At 39.0% G+C, this 19,155-nt stretch overlaps 1 protein-coding gene across 8 annotated transcripts in view; it reads right to left on the bottom strand.

Moving 5' to 3' along the window:
• The window catches only part of LOC110532433 (immunoglobulin-like and fibronectin type III domain-containing protein 1), a 51,293-nt gene that overhangs the window by 24,751 nt on the left and 7,387 nt on the right, over positions 1–19,155 (bottom strand). For 3 of the 8 annotated variants that reach the window (XM_036988396.1, XM_036988399.1, XM_036988402.1), the window contains exons 3-17: positions 17,921–17,956; positions 13,810–13,932; positions 13,236–13,375; positions 13,052–13,151; positions 12,912–12,956; positions 8,089–8,131; positions 6,743–6,932; positions 6,320–6,433; positions 5,706–5,868; positions 5,325–5,597; positions 4,627–5,043; positions 4,291–4,395; positions 3,890–3,907; positions 3,618–3,680; positions 3,284–3,388 (exon numbers count right to left, since the gene is read on the bottom strand). In XM_036988396.1, coding sequence (XP_036844291.1) covers positions 3,284–3,388; positions 3,618–3,680; positions 3,890–3,907; positions 4,291–4,395; positions 4,627–5,043; positions 5,325–5,597; positions 5,706–5,868; positions 6,320–6,433; positions 6,743–6,932; positions 8,089–8,131; positions 12,912–12,956; positions 13,052–13,151; positions 13,236–13,375; positions 13,810–13,932; positions 17,921–17,956 — 1,935 coding nt within the window. The remainder of the gene's footprint in view (positions 1–3,283; positions 3,389–3,617; positions 3,681–3,889; positions 3,908–4,290; positions 4,396–4,626; positions 5,044–5,324; positions 5,598–5,705; positions 5,869–6,319; positions 6,434–6,742; positions 6,933–8,088; positions 8,132–12,911; positions 12,957–13,051; positions 13,152–13,235; positions 13,376–13,809; positions 13,933–17,920; positions 17,957–19,155) is intronic. The other 5 variants (XM_036988400.1, XM_036988404.1, XM_036988398.1 and 2 more) reach the window with 4 other exon arrangements.

Here is a 19,155-nt window from a genome sequence, read left to right as displayed (position 1 = left end):
TCCCAGAACAAATTAGCTAGCAACAGCAAGCTTGCTAAATAGGACACATTAGCTAGCAAGTGCAAGCTAGCTAGCTAAATTGCCATAAATGTTTAATGCTTTTCGACCTGTCCCCAAATTAATATAATTGGTTCAGAGTTTGTTTTGATATTTTAACCTGATGACGGGTTAGGGTTCCCTTTTGGGAACGACCCCTCCCACGTGGCGCATGGAACGCAAAAATATTCTTAGAAATATTTAACCTCCACACATTAACAAGTCCAATACCTCAAATAAAAGATAAACACCTTGTTCATCTACCCAGCATGTCAGATTTGTTAAATGTTTTACGGCGAAAACACACCACATATTTATATTAGACCACCACCGAAACGAAGACAAGAGGCAGCCATTTTGTCCCAGAAAATACAAAATTATAAAAGCAGAATTAAAAAATAAATCATTCACTAACCTTTTCAAAATCTTCATCAGATGACAGTAATAGGACATGTTACACAGTACATTTTTTTCTTCTTCAATAATATGCCATTTATATCCATAAATGTCCATTTACATTGAATTCATGTTCAGAAAATACTCAAAAATGTCCGCAGAAAATATAGGTAGCGCCGCAAGATAACGTAAATAGACATCATAAACTTTGACTAAATATACATGTTCTACATATAGTTAGAAAGATACACTGCTTCTTAATGCAATCGCTTTGTTACATTTCTTTTTAACGTTACAGAAATCGCTCACTATTCAATATTCTGAGACGGCGCTCAGATATAAGCAATATTTCTCCGGAGTCAACAGAAACACACAATTTCAGCATAAATATTCCCTTACCTTTGATGGTCTTCGTTCAGAATGTACTGGAAGGGTTCATACTTACCCAAAACATTGTTTGGTTTCAAGTCTTGTGTCTTTGTATTAGAATCTGCTAACAATATCAGCTGAAATGCACCAAAAATGTCCTCTGGTCCGGAAAAGTTGTGCATCAAAACATCAAAATTACATATTATATGTCGACTAAACAGGTCAAACTAAGTGCAGAATCAAGCTTTAGGATGTTGTAAACATACAAAACAATTTTCAATTCAACCGGTCATTGTTAGTTCTCCTCCGGAGTGCTGGAACAAAGGAATGGCTGGGACCAATTCGCGCCCTAACGCACAGGTATTTTCTCGCAGCACTCACTCAATTCACTCTCATAGGGCCAATTCTCGCGGGATTTGAACGATTAAACGCTCTACTGAATGAGGACATCTAGTGGAAGACATAGAAAGATCCATAGCTGGTTGGGAAGGGTGGGGGCGATCACGTCAAAGTTGCCCCAACTTTCATGACCACAAAACTAGTTTGGAAGAATGCCTGCCCTGTGAGTTCTGCTATACTTACAGACATAATTCCAACGGTTTTAGAAGCTTTAGAGTGTTTTATATCCAATAATTATTATTATATGCATATATTAGCAATTTTTGACAGATTTTTTTTCAGTTTACTATGGGCACGCAATTCCTCCAAAGGGGGCAGTATTCTGCCTAGCCTTAATTAACCTGCATGCCGTGATTGCGTTTGGTGTGGGGGGACAAAATACATTTATGCACGATGGCGCAAGCGTGGGTTCCGTGTAGGGTTCGTCTCTCAACACCCTCCGCTCTCCCTTTCCTCCACTGACACTGACCAAAAAGGGACACCGTCTTCCAGCTGATGGCGAAACTGGAGTTGCACCGTATTATTTCTGCCTCATACACAAATTCATGTTGTTACTCATATGAACAGAGAAAGTGAAATATTCCTTGAAATTAAAAAAGACCCAAGCCGCTAATAATGTAATGAAACATCAGGGAGCAGGTCTCGCTTCTAGCCCGAGGTCCGGTACGCTACTGACTGTGCTGCAAAATCATGCTCGTGCAGCAGTCGATTTCCGATCATTTCTGACACCAATGTAATGAAACAGCAGGGAGCAGGTCTCTGACCCACGACCTTCTAGCCCGAGGTCCGGCGCGCTATCGACTGTGCCGCAAAAGCATGCTCGTGCGGCAGAGTCGATTTCCGTGCTTATAAACCCAGGGTCGTTACAATAACAACAACGCAATAACAACAACGCAAGATATACTTTCCTACTCATTCATTACTGCTGCACTGCTTGTTGTAGCGCTGAGTGGAAATAGGAAGAACGCGCATTTTATGGCTTATAAAAGTGTTGAATACAAAGTGCTGAATACAAAGTGTTAAACATGAACTCACTCAAAAAAACAGCAGTTCTTTGCTGTATTCGTTGACAGTCTCTCTCTAGTCATGGTTTTAAAAGTTTTGAAATCTCACAGTATCAATTTTGTCGTAGCTTTCTTTTATGCCTGCTACGTTACTGCAGACTCTGATATCTGAACAATCTGATTGGCCAGCGGTAGCATAGTGTACTTGATTTCCTCTCCAGGCCCACCGGGAAGGCAGAGTTTGTACCTTCAGACACATGAAATTGCAACAGTTTGCCTACCCGGCGCGCAGGGCTTCTGAATTGGCTGCACCTACCACCAACCGCTCGAGACTAATAAAAATAGTAACACAAGGCTTTATCGTTGGGTTTTTATAGAAATGTTTGGCGATTGGCTAGAAAGGCCTTGGAGATCGACAAGTCAATCGCAATCGACCGGTTGGTGACCACTGCTTTACAATGACCATTAGGGTGTACCTTTTCCATACACACTAAAAGTTTGAGCTTTTTGTGACTTTACCTACAATGCATACTCTATGAATATGGCCAAAGCAAGGAGTGGGGGGTAACCAAACTGTCTGGACCCGGTACCAGGTCCAAAACAGCCCCTCAGAGTTTTTAAACGGTTTGTTAAAAGTGTTACTAATAAGAACAAACTGTTCTATACGAACAGACTTGAATAAGTCACAGAGAGATAACATACACATGTGAACAGAAGAACTTGTTAGAAAATAATGCATGAGATTCAATATTTTAACTATATAACATTTTTAGTTTTTATTTATTTATAAAATACATGTTGCTTGTTAAAACTATGGTTAAGTAAACTGCATACTGGTTAACCACTTGATGTCAAGTGGAATACAAATGATACTGTAACTGTATTACTGCATGTTACTCTAAGTTCAATTACTGTACGGTTAGTTAAAATGTTGACAAATTAAAATAACGTTTTCCGTTTTTTTCCCGTTTTTATCATTTAATGCAATCCCAAGGTGACTTGTTAATTCATTAAGATGCATCTGAGATTTTAGAGACTACCTCCATGCAGTAGCCAAGGTGTCTCAGTGTGATTCTTACCAATGACTGTGTCTGGTATAAGTGGACCAGGATGGCCCTTACGTCCCTTACTGTCTCCATCGCCTTCCCCGTTTGCATTTGGGTCAATGTCATTGTTTGATGCTCCTATCAGTAATTATTATATCAGTTTGAAATATTGTAAAAAATGCATAAACCATTATACAGTAGATCTGAATACATATTGTACATTCTTATTAATGTAGGATGTTGTGCCAATGTGTTATCCTTTTCATTATACAATATTTTTCTAAGTCGTCTATATACATTATCTTTTTCAAGTACAGTATATAACATGTGTCCAATGTGTTTATAATCGAGATATCATTTGTCTTACCTTTGCCTTTGTCCGAAACATCAGTGGATTTCTTGTACTTGTCATCTCTTTCCTTCTCAGCATCTTTGATTTTACATACATAAAATTATTTAAAAAAAGGGGTTTACAAGTTGTTTATTAATGGTTAATTATTTGTTTATATAGATTATATAGTATAAACTACTTACACAACCTTTAACATACTTTTAGGTAAGTATTCCTTCATGTAAAGTGTTACTAACAAGAACAAATGTTCTACACAGACTTGAATAAGTCAATGAGACATAACATACCGTTGTGGAGAGAAGAACCTGTTAAACAAATGTTTATAATTTCATGCATGAGATTCAATATTTCAAGTATTTACTATTTTTGACATTAGTGTACTATTTTAAGGTGGGTTTTATCAAATGTATTTTGCTTGTTAACTGTGGTTAAATAAACTGCAATTCTGGTTAATCACTTGATGTTAAGTGGAATACAAATGATACTGTAAGTGTATTACTGCATGTTACTCTAAGTTAAATTACTGTAAGTTTTGTTAAAATGTAGAAAATGTAAATAAAGTCAAATGTTTTTTTAGTGTTTCTCGTTTAATGCAATCCTAAGGTGACTTGTTAATTCATTAAGATGCATCTGAGATTTTAGAGACTACCTCCATGCAGTAGCCAAGGTGTGTCAGTGTGTTTCTTACCAATGACTGCGTCTGGTATAAGTGGACCAGGATGGCCCTTACGTCCCTTACTGTCTCCATCGCCTTCCCCATTTGCGTTTGGGTCAATATCATAATTTGATGTTCCTATCAGTAATTATTGTATCAGTTGTCAATTTGAAATATCGTCAAAAATGCATAAACCAATATACACCTGAATACATATTGTACATTCCTATTAACATAGGATGTTGTGACAATGTGTTATCCTTTTCATTATACCTTATTTTTCAAAGTCGACCCTATTACTTTCCTTTTTCTTTTTCAGTATATAACATATGTCCAATGTGTTTATAATAGGGATATCATTTGTCTTACCTTTGCCTTTGTCAGAATCATCAGTGGATTTCTTGTTCTTCTTGTCATCTTCTTCCTTTTCAGAGTCTTTCATTTCGCCAACTGATTTGCCAACTGATTTTCCACCATCTTTGGATTTGTTTGATCCACTTTTAGACTTGTTTTTTCCATCTCCGGTGTCTTTGCCTTCCCCACTGTCTCCGCCTTCCCCACTGTCTCCATCCCCAGTATCAGGAGGAGGGGGTGCCAGGAGTGCCTCTCGGGCAAGCCTCTCCTCCTCCGCTCTGGCTTTGTTTGCAGCGTCGATCTGCTCCTGCCTTTCCTTCGCCAGTTTTTCCTGCTGCTCTTGAGCCAGTTTCCCCAGATCCAACCCTGTTCCACCAGCCTGGGTTGTTTTACGGGTCTTCTTTTTACCATGGGAAGCAGGGTCGCTGTCAGCTGAGAGAGAGAGAGAGAGAGAGAGAGAGCGGGTGAGAGAAAGGGAACAGATAGGGGAATACTGTACAAGGTGCTCAGTGAGCATGGTTATTAAAATTATTATTCATATGGAACATTTCGATAAGTGTTGAGAAGACATAGTACCTCTCAAATCTGTCATGAGACCAGAACTGAGTTAGCGAGGTGAATAGTATATGTTGTTCAACCAAAAATGAATCCATCTGCTGTTTCCTTCATCTGAAAAATTACATATTGTGCAAGATATGAAGATGTAATGTTACCTTCCACTATCAGCCAGGCACTGCATGTCTTGATTCCTGCCGCAGCAGAGTAGATGCCCTTGTCCAGCTGGCTACAGTCCTTTATTAGCAGTCTGTGGATCAGCTTGTCTTCTGATACAGTTATAGTGTATTTCTCTCCCTCCTCCAGAGTGGCATTCTTGCCCATCCATTTGATTCTGGGCCAGGGATGTGACAGGACACACTCAAACATAGCATCCTCTCTCTCTTTGGCCTTCACCTCCTGGATCTTGACAATGAAATCCACTGTGGGAACTGGGAGTAAAAGGGCAAATGGAACAAGCTCATGGGAATAAATAAGGACAGTTTATTATCTTCTATCAAAAAGGAATGCTATTCATAATCACTCTGTGATCATCTTACTCTTGAAGTCTGTAGAGAACAGATTGACCTCCTCAACATCCACCTGATAGAGCCCAGCATCCTCTGCCTTAAGGTCCCGCACACTGAAGATTAACTTCTTCCCAACAGTCTTTAAGCTGTGTTTCATTTCTTCTTCATCACTATAGGGAATCATTACACCATCCTGCAAGATGATACAGAGTTCACACAGTGACAGCTACTATCAGATATAAGTTCAAATTCAGTTCATTTCAACATTTAAAAAAAAAAGAAAAAACTAAAATCCTCATAGTTGATGGGATGTATGACAATGTACATGTTTTGACATGGATATCATGGCAAAATGATAACGGGATGAAGTTACTCTGGAACCATAGAACATGTGATTATATGCCTGGAACTTTGGGTGAGACATTTAAAGGAGATACTACTGCCTTACAAGAAAGAAGGTGACAAACTCTGTTTAAATTCTGCAATGTCAGTCTTTCCTTTAAGGCAGTTGTCATCCATTAAAATGCTGTACAATGTAGAATGACAAGTTTGTTGTGTAAGTTGAGATAAAAGCTAAATTATGTATAATGATACCTTTGCCTCATGTGGAATCTGAATCAGAGGTCAACTTCTAGATGTCTCACCTTGTAGAGGAAAATCCTACTGGTGAGGTCTTTGAGCTCAAGGTCAAACTCAAACGAAGCAATGCCTAGTCCTTTAATATCAATATGTTTCAGGTTATTGATGGTCTCAATATACTGAGGAAGGGATGGCAGATGGTTTGGAAGATCACCATGAGGAAAAGGGTGGAGAGAAAATAATGGATGAGAGGGAGGGGAGTGGAGAGAAATGGAGTTTAAAATCACGAGGATGAAATGATAGGTTAAGGCTATTGCCACAATGACTTAATGTAGTTAACTAGTTACACTTAAATTTCAGACATTATGAATCCTGAGGTTCATAGTGGTCATGTAGGTTTTCACACTAGCCATTAGCTACATTATATGACCAAAAACAGTACACACAGAAGACGTTTTGCACATACTGAATGTGCCCAATTCTCAAACCTTGGCCTGTTCCTCCTGTCTCTCCTTTTTCTTCTCACTGAGTTTCTTCAGCATTACACGGAAGTCTTTGACACCAAACTCAGCGCAGATTCGTTCATAGTCCTTCCTGTCTGCACTCATGATGATTTCCCAGAACCTTTCATCGATTTCTCCAGGTTCTTTCACAGCTTCCTCTTTGTCCACTCCCTTCCTGGTTGAAACATGTCAGAAGCATTGCTTGAGTATTGGTACAAAACCATATACCATATTCTGTAGGATCTTCGTCAATGGTGGTCGTTGCCATTTAAAATGATTAGGATGATTTTTGCTTTATTAGCATGGCCTTTTTTCTATTACAGCATATTGGATGACTGTCATTCATATTCCATTCACCTAGCTCAATGTAACATCGATAGGTTTACGTTACTACATGATACTAGAATTGTCCCTGTACCCATCATGAGTTTGCTACAAACTAAACTGTGAATGAAAGTTTAACATTGAAAACCTTTCCAAGTCAAACCTTCATATCCTGACCGCTAACTATTACACACAGCCTACATCATTGTCAGGTCATAGTCAACATAGTTACAAGAACTAACACGTTAGTAAAGTCGCTCAATCATGCAATAAAGTGTACTCAGCAGCAATCAGTTTAGCAGTTACACTGGCGGGCTCCGGTGGCAATAAATTAATAAAACCAAAAGCTTACCTTGGTAGCATTCCAGTGTTGGATAGCCATAGCCAGCTAGCTAACATAGCATCCCTCTCTGTTAGCTAGCTACTATGGAATAAATTAATTTGTTCAAAACTGTTCAAATATTGACTTTCTCTGTCTTTGAGTCAACTACTCACCCCATTTCATGCACTGCAGGGCTAGCTAGCTGTAGCATATGCTTTTAGTACTAGATTCATGCTCTGATCCTTTGATTGGGTGGAAAACATGTCAGTTCATGCTGCAAGAACTCTGATAGATTACTGTGGAAGTCTATGGAAGGGGCTGAGAACCATGAGCCTCATAGGTTTTGTATTAAAGTCAATACCCTACAGAATGCTGCTGAGGCTACTATAGACCTTCATTGCAAAACTGTGTGTTTGAATCAATTATTTAGTGACGTGATTAAATTTAGTATAGTTTTATCTAAAAAGGATAACTTCTTTAATGTTTCACTATTTACATTTTTCTGGTTCTCCCTTTACTCCTCTGAAGAGCCTCCACTGAGCTTAGTTTCCCCATTTGTAAGCATTGTGGTCATCCCATCGCACTGTTTTGTCAGGCACAGAGGTCCCTGTTTACAAATACATGTAATGTAAATAGAAGGCTTTGGTTACTGATATCATGATATCATGATCGTCTCATATCTTACCTTTTTCTGAGCAATTTCCTGAACTCTGCTGGATCTACTGAACCTAAACAAAATAAAGGACACTCAATGTTACCCAACTTAATGTAAAGTGACAAGATACCATTGGAGTCTGGTGGGAGGAGCTATAGGAGGATGGGCTCATTGTATTGGCTGGAATGGAATAAATGGAACCGTATCAAACACCTCAAACATATGGAAACCACTTTCCATTTACTCCATTCCAGCCAATACAATGAGCAAGTCGTGCTATATTTCCTCATACTAGCCTCCACTGTAGAATACTCACTGGGCAAAAACTAGTTGAATCAACGTTGCTCCCACATTATTTCAACAAAATAAATAAATGTGATGATGTTGAATCAACATGGAAAACTGATTGGATTTGCAAAAAGTTATCAATGTAAGCGAATTTCATCTTTTTGGGGGAATTTCATGTTGAATTCACATTAGCTGACAACTCAACCAAATGTAAATCAAACTAGATGTTGAACTTGATGTCTGTGCCCAGTGGGTAGTCACATTAAATATCTGGTTCTAGTAACACCTTATTTGGATAGACCCAAATAGATGTTCAACTAACTGTCAACAAACTATTCAACCAACTACTCACTACCCGAAATTTGATAGTTTGAACATCTACAGTATGGATGATCTATTGGGAAGTATGTATCCAAATGTCTAAAAATGGTGCTATTGGTGGTGGAGGGTTCAGTAAGGAGGAAACTAGATGGTAACAGGGCAGCTAAACCAAATTCATGTTTTGCAGAGCAGGATACATCATATTCATTTAAATGAAAACAGGTGTATGCCCGTCGGCTTTGCAAGATTACGCTTTGGTTCTAGATTTCAACATGCAGCTCACGCCCGAGAACAACAGGATAAAATGCATCACTCTACTCACCTCAACAAAAAGTAATGATTCCAATGTAGCAGATAAAAAACATACTGTTTTCTCACTGCTCCAGTGTAGCTTTAGAGTAGTTGTGCAATGCCCATGGTGAGGCGGTTACTGTTTAATGTGATGTAGGTAAATAAGCAGTAGCAAAAGTATGTAAAATATGTACAAAGTAAATACAGTGCATTTGAAAAGTATTCAGACCCAATTACTTTTTCTACATTTTGTTACGTTACTGCCTTATTCTAAAATGAATTAAACCGTTTTCCCTTACCTCATCAATCTACACACAATACCCCATAATGGCAAAGCAAAAATAGGTTTTTAAATTTTTTTGCGAATTTATAAAAACTAAACTGAAATATTCCAATATTACATTTACATAAGCATTCAGACCCTTTACTCAGTACTTGTTGAAACACCTTTGGCAGCGATTACAGCCTAGAGTCTTCTTGGATAGGACTCTACAAGCGTGGCACACCTGTATTCTCTTCAGAGATGTTCGATTGGATTCAAGTCCGGGCTCTGGCTGGGCCACTCAAGGACATTCAGAGACTTGTCCCGAAGCCACTCCTGTGTTTTCTTGGCTGTGTGCTTAGGGTCGTTGTCCTGTTGAAAGGTGAAACGTCGCCCCAGTCTGAGGTCCTGAGCGCTCTGGAGCAGGTTTTCATCAAGGATCTCTCTGTACTTTGCTCCGTTAATCTATCCCTCAATTCTGTGTGACGACCCTCCCGCTCTGTCTGCCAAATTCTTTCTCTTTGATCTTGTTTTCCTGAATAGGATGTCGGAGTGCGGAGCTGGGAGTGTCGTCAGTGAAATGGGAAGTGTGTCCCGGGGAGAAATTCCCCCATACATTGAGGAGACTCTCCACACAGACACACTGTTGTTTTTGGTTGTGGCATTTTGGGGCTTCTTTGTGTTCATTTGTTTTGGCATCTCTCAACACCCCTCGTTATCACCATCTACTCACGTACACTACTCACTACACACAATTGTTACTTGGATATAGTTTACTTTATTTAATAAACATGTTTGTAATCTTTATCTCCTTGTTGTCTCCCTCTTTGTTATGGGCTATGAGTCGATTCTTAACACCTCCCTGTCCCTGCCGCTGACAAATATCCACACAACATGATGCTACCACCACCATGCTTCACCATAGGGATGATGCCAGGTTCCAAAAGATGTGACGCTTTGCATTCAGGCCAAAGAGTTCAATCTTGGTTTCATCAGACCAGAGAATCTTGTCATGTGCCTTTAAGTGAGGAGTGGCTTCCGTCTGGTCTCTCTACAATAAAGGCCTGATTGGTGGAGTGCTGCAGAGATGGTTGTCCTTCTGGAAGGTTCTCCCATCTCCACAGAAGAACTCTGGAGCTCAGTCAGAGTGACCATCAGATTCTTGGTCACCGCTCTGACCAAGGCCCTTCTCTCCCAAGTGCTCAGTTTGGCCGGGCGGCCAGCTCTAGGAAGAGTGTTGATGGTTCCAAACTTCTTCCATTTAAGAATGATGGAGGCCACTGTGTAGTTATGGATCTTCAATGCTGCAGACATTTTTTGGTACCCTTCCCCAGATGTGTGCCTTGACACAATCCTGTGTCAGAGCTCTGCGGACAATTCCTTCAATCTCATGGCTTGGTTTTTGGCCTTACATGCACTGTCAAATGTGGGACATTATATAGACGCGTGTGCACCTTTCCAAATGAAGTCCAATCAATTTAATTTACCACAAGTGGACTCCAATCAAGTTGCAGAAACATCTCAAGGAAACAGGATGCACTTGAGCTCAATTTTGAGTCTCATAGCAAAGGGTCTGAATACTTATGCAAATAAGGTATTTCTGTTTTTTATTGTTAATACATTTGCAAAAATGTTTGAAACCTGTTTTTACTTTGTCATTATGGGGTATTGCGTGTAGATTGATGAGATTTTGCAAAAATGTAATCAATTTTAGAATAAAGCTGTAACGTAACAAAATGTGTAAAAAGTCAAGGGGTTTGTATACGTTCCGAATGCACTATATACACAAAGAAAAGAGGGTTCCTCAAGGGTTCTTTGGGAAAGGTGTGGAATCACAATGACTCAAATAATATCCCTTGAGCCCTGAAATGATTCTTTGCAGTTCACAAAAGTGTTCTTTGCTCTATGAGTGATAATTCAAATGTTGGGGGGGGCGACTCATTCAAATATTTTTGGGTCCAGTTTGCGCACAGCTCTTTTTGTGTAACCATGAGTGAGAGTATCATTCCAGTTAATGTAATCTATTGTGTTATGCCATTACATGTTATATATGACTATGGCTAATGTCAGAGTCTTGTGAAAGAATCACACAAAATGGCCTTGTGAGAAGTGATGTCTAAATCAGTGGTACGCAAGCCTGTCACGTTCTGACCATCGTTTGTGTGTGTTTTCCTTGTTTTAGTGTTGGTCAGGACGTGAGCTGGGTGGGCATTCTATGTTGGATGTCTTGTTTGTCTATTTCTATGTCTGGCCTGATATGGTTCTCAATCAGAGGCAGGTGTTAGTCATTGTCTCTGATTGGGAACCATATTTAGGTAGCCTGGGTTTCACTGTGTGTTTGTGGGTGATTGTTCCTGTCTCAGTGTTTGCACCAGATAGGACTGTTTAGATTTTCACATTTCATTGTTTTGTAGTTTATTCATGTATAGTTTTCCTTTATTAAAAACATGAATAACCACCATGCCGCATTTTGGTCCGCCTCTACTTCACCCAAAGAAAACCGTTACAAAGCCGTTCCAGAGCTGGTCTATGAAATCTTTGTCTTCTTCTCTGTTTTTTAAATACAAAATCTGAAAATGTCATCCACAACCACAAAAATACTTTTAAAGAGCTAAAGCAAGTCCCACAATTTTACTTAATTTAAAATTACCATTTTAGTTCATATTGAACAATGGTTTGTCAATGAGCCGGAAGTTGAAAGACAAATGTGTTTGAATGGCTTTGTGCTACATGACGTTAATAGAAAACAATAAACGTGACGATGAACAGACAGGAACATAAACTAGACAGAAATCAAATAATAAGTAATCCTAAATCTAAACCAAGATTATAAGTACTTAATAATGCCAGATAACAGCCATGTAGCAACCTGTCCCCTGTCTGGCTGCAACAGGAATGACAGAGCTTACATGTGTTTCCATCAAGGCCTCACGTTTGAATATAAGCCTACCATTGCAACAAATCAACAAATAATGGAATGAAAAAAATGGATTTTGTGGCCCATGAGAGGGCCACAAAAACACATTCAGGTAATACAAGCACACACAATTGCCATAAATAGACACTTAAATGATTAGTGTAGAACCATGCCTAAGTATTGAATAAACAGGGTACACATTGCTCTCCCACTGGGATTTAGCCAACTGGGCATTACCCAACACAAAGGATGGACGAACACATGGACGAACGAAGTTCTGGTTGACACGCCCCCTTCCTGAGCACGACAAGGGAACAAATATTTCACCTCTTAAATTACGAGGAATCAAAGGTAAGTTCTAATCATTACTTTTAACATAGGAATAGCCATCCTAATAATAACATATGTGCACTTTGTAGGAGTAACATTAAAACACAAAAAGCATGATTAACAGAGTGAAACTAGTGGAGCAGCAAACAAATGTTTGGCGCCAAAACCAATTGAATGACTGCATCCTAAAAATGATACTTGTTGGCAAATGATCAACAGTATCACATGACATGGTAAGCAAACACATAAATGCAATTATTAAATGTGCTTTCATAATAAAAAAAATGGTTTCCATAAACAATGCTGTTTCTTTAGAGATCAGGTAAAAAATATTAGGCCACGGATTGAAAAATCTCCTTCTCCAAATACTCTTTTGTAGTTTAAAAAAAACTTTAATCATGGATGGATGGATGGATGGATGAATGAATGAATGAAAATACCCACCTATGTCTTCTAACTGCTCCATGGCCTTCTTCTTCTTGAATCCAACTAATAACAGATGTTTAGGATTAGCACCAAAATACAAGGACTCAACTGATCATACAAGTAAGTTATATGAAGAGTAAAGAAACAAACATTCTCACCCTCAATCACATTCAATGCTGCTGTGCAAATAGCCTTGCCATATTCATTGATAGCATAGCATTTGTAAGTGTCTGCCTCCTCCCCAGACACTCTGTGAATCTGGTGAAATAAATGAACTGTTTAATCACAATTGAACAGATTCATGGGTTATATGCATACTCTTGTGCATAAGGTTAGACTCACCTCTAAAGTATATTCACCAGTAGCTTCATCATATTTCTTTTGAAATGTTTCAGTGTCTGACATATCCCCCTTAGCTCTTCCCCAAGTCACCTCTGGTTTGGGATCCCCACACACATTGGCTTTGAAAATGGCTAATTTACCTGTAGGATGTGCAAAAACATTGATTCATTATGAAATACCCCAATCCCAAACGTGAAAAAGGATTGAAAGGAATGTGAGTCTTATTTAGTTATTGCTTGCTTTTTTCAAGTCTACCAACCTTGCCAGCAGGCCTGCTAGCTAAGATAGTTAGACAAGCTAGCTACTCTAACTTGATTGATAGCATGAAAAGGCTTCTTGGTAGCTAGTTATGAGTTTGGGAGATTGGGAATCTATCTGGACTAGCTAAAGCCAACTTAATAAAAGCTAAGTGTAGTATTACAGAGAAAAAAAACATGTATTTAAAAATGTTTGACAAATCTTAGGGGACACGTGCCCCTGTGCCCCCTATGGGCATGACACCTCTGAGCACATAGACCAAAACTGAGAGGGCCTAGGCCTGATACAGAAACCCTAAAACATCCTGGGGGCTCACCCTCTTGAATGGTTAGAGCAATGGGTTTGCGAAGGAAGTCTGGGGTGCTCTTGCCCTCCGGTAGAACCTCTATAAACTGCGTGATCATGACCCCAGGGACCTTGGACCTCTTCTTGATGCCAGCTGGAGAAAAGATGAGAAGTAAGAGGAAAATAAGTCTGATTAAGCCCTAACAAATGTTTTACAAAAACACAAATCCAATCAATGAATCAATACATGAACTGCATTAAAAAAATGGCATGAATCAATTATCAATTATTCAATCATGATATATAAATACAATACATTCGGGATGTATTCGGACTCCTTGACTTTTTCCACATTTTGTTATGTTATAGCCTTATTCTAAAATGTATTATATTGTTTCTCCCCCCCCCTTATCAATCTACACACAATACCCCATAATGACAAAGCAAAAGAGGGTTTTTAGATTTTTTTGCACATGTATTTAAAATAAAAACTTAAATATCAAATTTACATACAGTAAGTATTCAGACCATTTGCTCAGTATTTTGTTAAAGCACTTTTGTCAGTGATTACAGCCTGCAGTCTTCTTGGGTAAGACACTACAAGCTTGGCACACCTGTATTTGGGGAGTTTCACCCATTCTTCTGTGCTGATAATATACTTTAATCATTGCCAAGGGTGCTTAAACAAAGTACTGAGTAAATGGTCTGAATACTTATGTAAATGTGATATTTAAGTTTTTTATGTTTAATACATTTGCAAAAATGTCTAAAACCTGTTTTTGCTTTGTCAATATGTGGTATTGTGTGTAGATTGATGAGGGGAAAAAAACAATTTAATCAATTTTAGAATAAGGCTGTACTGTAACAAAATGTGGAAAAAGTCAAGGGGTCTGAATACTTTCTGAATGCACTGTATATATACAGTACCAGTCAAAAGTTTGGCCACGCCTACATGACTCATTATAAACGCATGCTTTTCAACCGATTGCTGCCTGCACCTGCCCGCCCGGCCAGCATCACTACTCTGGACGGTTCTGACTTAGAATATGTGGACAACTACAAATACTTAGGTGACTGGCTAGACTGTAAACTCTCCTTCCAGACTCATATTAAACATCTCCAATCCAAAATTAAATCTAGATTCAGCTTCCTATTTCACAACAAAGCCTCCTTCACTCACGCTGCCAAACATACCCTCATAAAACTGACTATCCTACCGATCCTCGACATAGGCGATGTCAAACTGGATGAAGTCTGGATGAAGTCTATCACAGTGCCATCCGTTTTGTCACCAAAGCCCAATATTCCACCCACCACTGCGACCTGTATGCTCTAGTCGGCTGGCCCTCGCTACATATCGCTCCATATTCGTTGCCAGACCCACTGGCTCCAGGTCATCTATAAGTCTTTGCTAGGTAAAGCTCCGCCTTATCTCAGCTCACTGGTCACCATAACAACACCCACCGGTAGCACGCTCCAGCAGGTATATCTCACTGGTCATCCCCAAAGCCAACACCTCCTTTGGTCGCCTTTCCTTACATTTCTCTGCTGCCAATGACTGGAACGAATTGCAGAAATCACAGAATTTGGAGACTTATATCTCCCTAAATAACTTTAAGCATCAGCTATCGGAGCAGCTTACCGATCGCTGCAGCTGTACACAGCCCATCTGTAAATAGCCCATCCAACTACCTACCTCATCCCCATATTGTTTATATTAACTTTTTTGTTATTTTGCACACCAATATTTCTACTTGCAAATCATCATCTGCACATCTATCACTCCAGTGTTAATTTGCTAAATTGTAATTACTTTGCTACTATGGCCTATTTATTGCCTTACCTCCTGACGCCATTTGCACACCCTGTATATAGACTTCTTCTATTGTGTTATTGACTACACGTTTGTTTATTCCATGTGTAACTCTGTGTTGTTGTTTGTGTCGCATTCCTTTGCTTTATCTTGGCCAGATTGCAGTTGTGAATGAGAACTTGTTCTTAACTGGCCTACCTGGCTAAAAAAAGGTGAAATAAAAATGTTATATTTTTTTCTCTCCAAAATGACAGCTTTGCACACTTGGTACTCTTGGCTTTTCCAACAGTCTTGAAAGAATTCTCACATATGCTGAGCACTTCTTGGCTTTTGCTCCTCTGCGGTTCAACTCATCCCAAAACATTGGGTGATTGTGGAGGCCAGGTCATCTGATGCAGCATTCCATCACTCTCTTCTTGGTCAAATAGCCCTTACACAGCCTGGAGGTGTGTTGGGTCTTTGTCCTGTTGAAAAATAAATGATAGTCCCACTAAACGCAAACCAGATGGGATGGAGTATCACTGCTGAATGCTGTGGTAGCCATGCTGGTTAAATGTGCCTTGAATTCTAAATAAATCACAGACAGTGTCACCAGCAAAGCACCCCCACACCATCACACCACCTCCTCCATGCTTCATGGTGAGAACCACACATGCAGATATCATCCGTTCACCTACTCTGTGTCTCACAAAGACATGACGGGTGGAACCAAAAATCTCAAATTTGGACTCATCAGACCAAAGGACAGATTTCCATGGTCTAATGTCCATTGCTTGTGTTTCTTGGCCCAAGCAAGTCTCTTCCTCTAATTGGTGTCCTTTAGTAGTGATTTCTTTGCAGCAATTTGACCATGAAGGCCTGATTCATGCAGTTTCCTCTGAACAGTTGATGTTGAGATGTGTCTGTTACTTGAACTCTGTGAAGCATTTATTTGGGCTGTAATTTCGAAGGCTGGGAATTTTAGTGAACTTTGGTAAGTCTTTTTTTTCCTTTCCTGTGGCGGTCCTCATGAGAGCCAATTTCATCATAGCACATTATGGTTTTTGCGACTGCATTTGAAGAAACTTTCAAAGTTGACATTTTCTGTATTGACTGACCTTCATGTCTTAAAGTAATGATGAACTGTCCTTTCTCTTTGCTTAGTTGAGCTGGTCTTGCCACAATATGGACTTGGTATTTTACCAAGTAGGGCTATCTTCTGTATACCATCCCTACCTTGTCACAACAGAGCTGATTGCCTCAAATGCAAACAAATGAACTTTTAACAAGGCACACCTGTTAAATAAAATGCATTCCAGGTGACTACCTCATGAAGCTGGTTGAGAAAATGTCAAGAATGTGCAAAGCTGTCATCAAGGCAAAGGGTGGCTACTTTGAATAATCTCAAATATAAAATATATTTTGATTACTGCATGATTCCATATGTGTTATTTCATAGTTGATGTTTTCACTATTATTCTACAATGTAGAAAATATTAAAAATAAAGAAAAACCCTTGAATGAGTAGGTGTGTCCAAACTTTTGACTGGTACTGTATATATGTATGTATATTTACTTCCATTCCGTTTAACATACTATGCACCTGCTGCATCTCTGGTCAGTTGTTTATTTTGCATGACTGACATTTAGGTTGGGGCTTTATCTGACTTCTTATCCTCACCAGCAGATGTCAGTCATGACGTGCTTTTCCACATGTGAGGTACTGGAAATGGTTTGTCTGAATGCCTTTACTGTTCACATGACAGGACAATAAACATCCAAAGTGCACTGGGCAGTACATTTTTTTTGTCCTTGAATGTGAATAGTATTTTACAATTTCACACAGGAAAATGTTAGAGTTTTTGGAAGTGTTTTGTCACATATGAGTTTTTGTATTTTTTATATTTTTGTAACAGAATGTAGACATCAAAGGAAAATCAACCTCTTTATCCTGAAGTACATTGATTACAGTTTACCTTTATGTTTTACAATATCTTAAGAAAATTAACATTTATATTTCCTGTTATGTGCATTCCAGAATAATGTGCATGAATACTACATACTACACAATCTTCTAAGACATGAATACAACACAGATACTATACCACTGACGTTTGAATCCAAAATAGTTGAACATTCTGTTTGTTTGTGTTTTTCATCTTCAAATACGTCCAGAGGTCACATCTGACCTGAAGGCAGCATGAGGTTAACTGATTTAATTAATTGCCCAGAATATTTAGAATCTCAGGACAACCAATCAAAATCAATTTACCTCAATATATGGAATTTGAAAACCAAAACACCAGTGAGTGAAAAAGCGAAAGTTGCTTTTTGATCATCACTGTCCTACCTTTTTTCTCTTCTTCCTGTTCAGCCTCTGAAGGGCCTGGGCGTGCAAAGACAAAAGGATGACATGGAAGCAGATGGGACACGAAACATTAATCCTGGTAAGGACTTGGAGAGAGGGAGAGGAGAAGTACCTTTCTGGCAAAGACATGGTTTAGGCCTAGTACTTTGGCAGAATGGCAGAGAGACATTAGAATCCTCATACATTACAATATGTATGGTAAAGACAGGATATATTCCAACATAGGGACATACAATACATTTGTAACACTTTACTTAAAGCCATAAATTAACATTATGTAACATATTATGTAAGCCTTATAATACACCATCATAAAGGCTCATAAATGCCTAAAACAAGTAATGAAGGATTTTTGTATTAAAGTAAAGTGTGACCAATTTAATAAATGGGGTGAAAGACAAATACAGGTACAAAGACATTTTGCTACATTTGGAATGTAGTTTTGTACATTTAAGGACAATAGTTAAAGACATATCCCTAATGGGCTTAACTAATGGTACTACAAGGACCAAGTTAGTACGGCAATACAACTTCATTCATTTCTTGCAGATGTGTCTGAATCTCAGAAAATGTAATGTTGTAGAGATTTTTTCTCTCTCCTGTGAGACATGGTACTAGACTCTAGAGCTTGATTTCGTGGCCCTCCCTCCCCATCCTCAGGGCAATTCCAATGTTCTTGTGTTTATGTTCGACTCAACTCCGATTGAATGGCTATATTTCAAAGAGCTGCCATTGTGTATAAAGGAGACAAACCTCGGGCTCATCTGCAATGTTCAATATTCAATGAGACTGAACATTCATTTTAAACCGAGTTCCATCTTGTCTTGTTCATTTTCTTGGGTCTTAGTCGCCTCTTCTGAAACTGCTGATCACTTGAAACAAAATGTTCTTATTTCCTTTGTTGTGATTTTTCTTGGGGTGGTTCATCTCCCGAATGGTGCAGCAGTCTAAGGTACTGCATCTCAGTGCTAGAGCTATCACTACAGACCCTGGTTTGATTCCAGGCTGTATCACAACCAGCTGTGATTGGGAGTCCTGTAGGGCGGTGCACAATTGGCCCCGGGTCGTCAGGGTTAGGGTTTGACCGGGGTAGGCCGTCATTGTAAATAAGAATTTGATTTTAATTTACTTAGTTAAATAAAGGTTACATTTAAAAAAATGTATACAAAACATTTTATAATAGACTGATCAGGCACCTTGGTACATCCATAGTGCCT

The sequence above is a fragment of the Oncorhynchus mykiss genome, chromosome 9 (assembly GCF_013265735.2).
Source record: "Oncorhynchus mykiss isolate Arlee chromosome 9, USDA_OmykA_1.1, whole genome shotgun sequence".
Lineage (NCBI taxonomy): Eukaryota > Metazoa > Chordata > Actinopteri > Salmoniformes > Salmonidae > Oncorhynchus > Oncorhynchus mykiss.
This window is presented reverse-complemented; position numbering and strand designations above follow the sequence as displayed.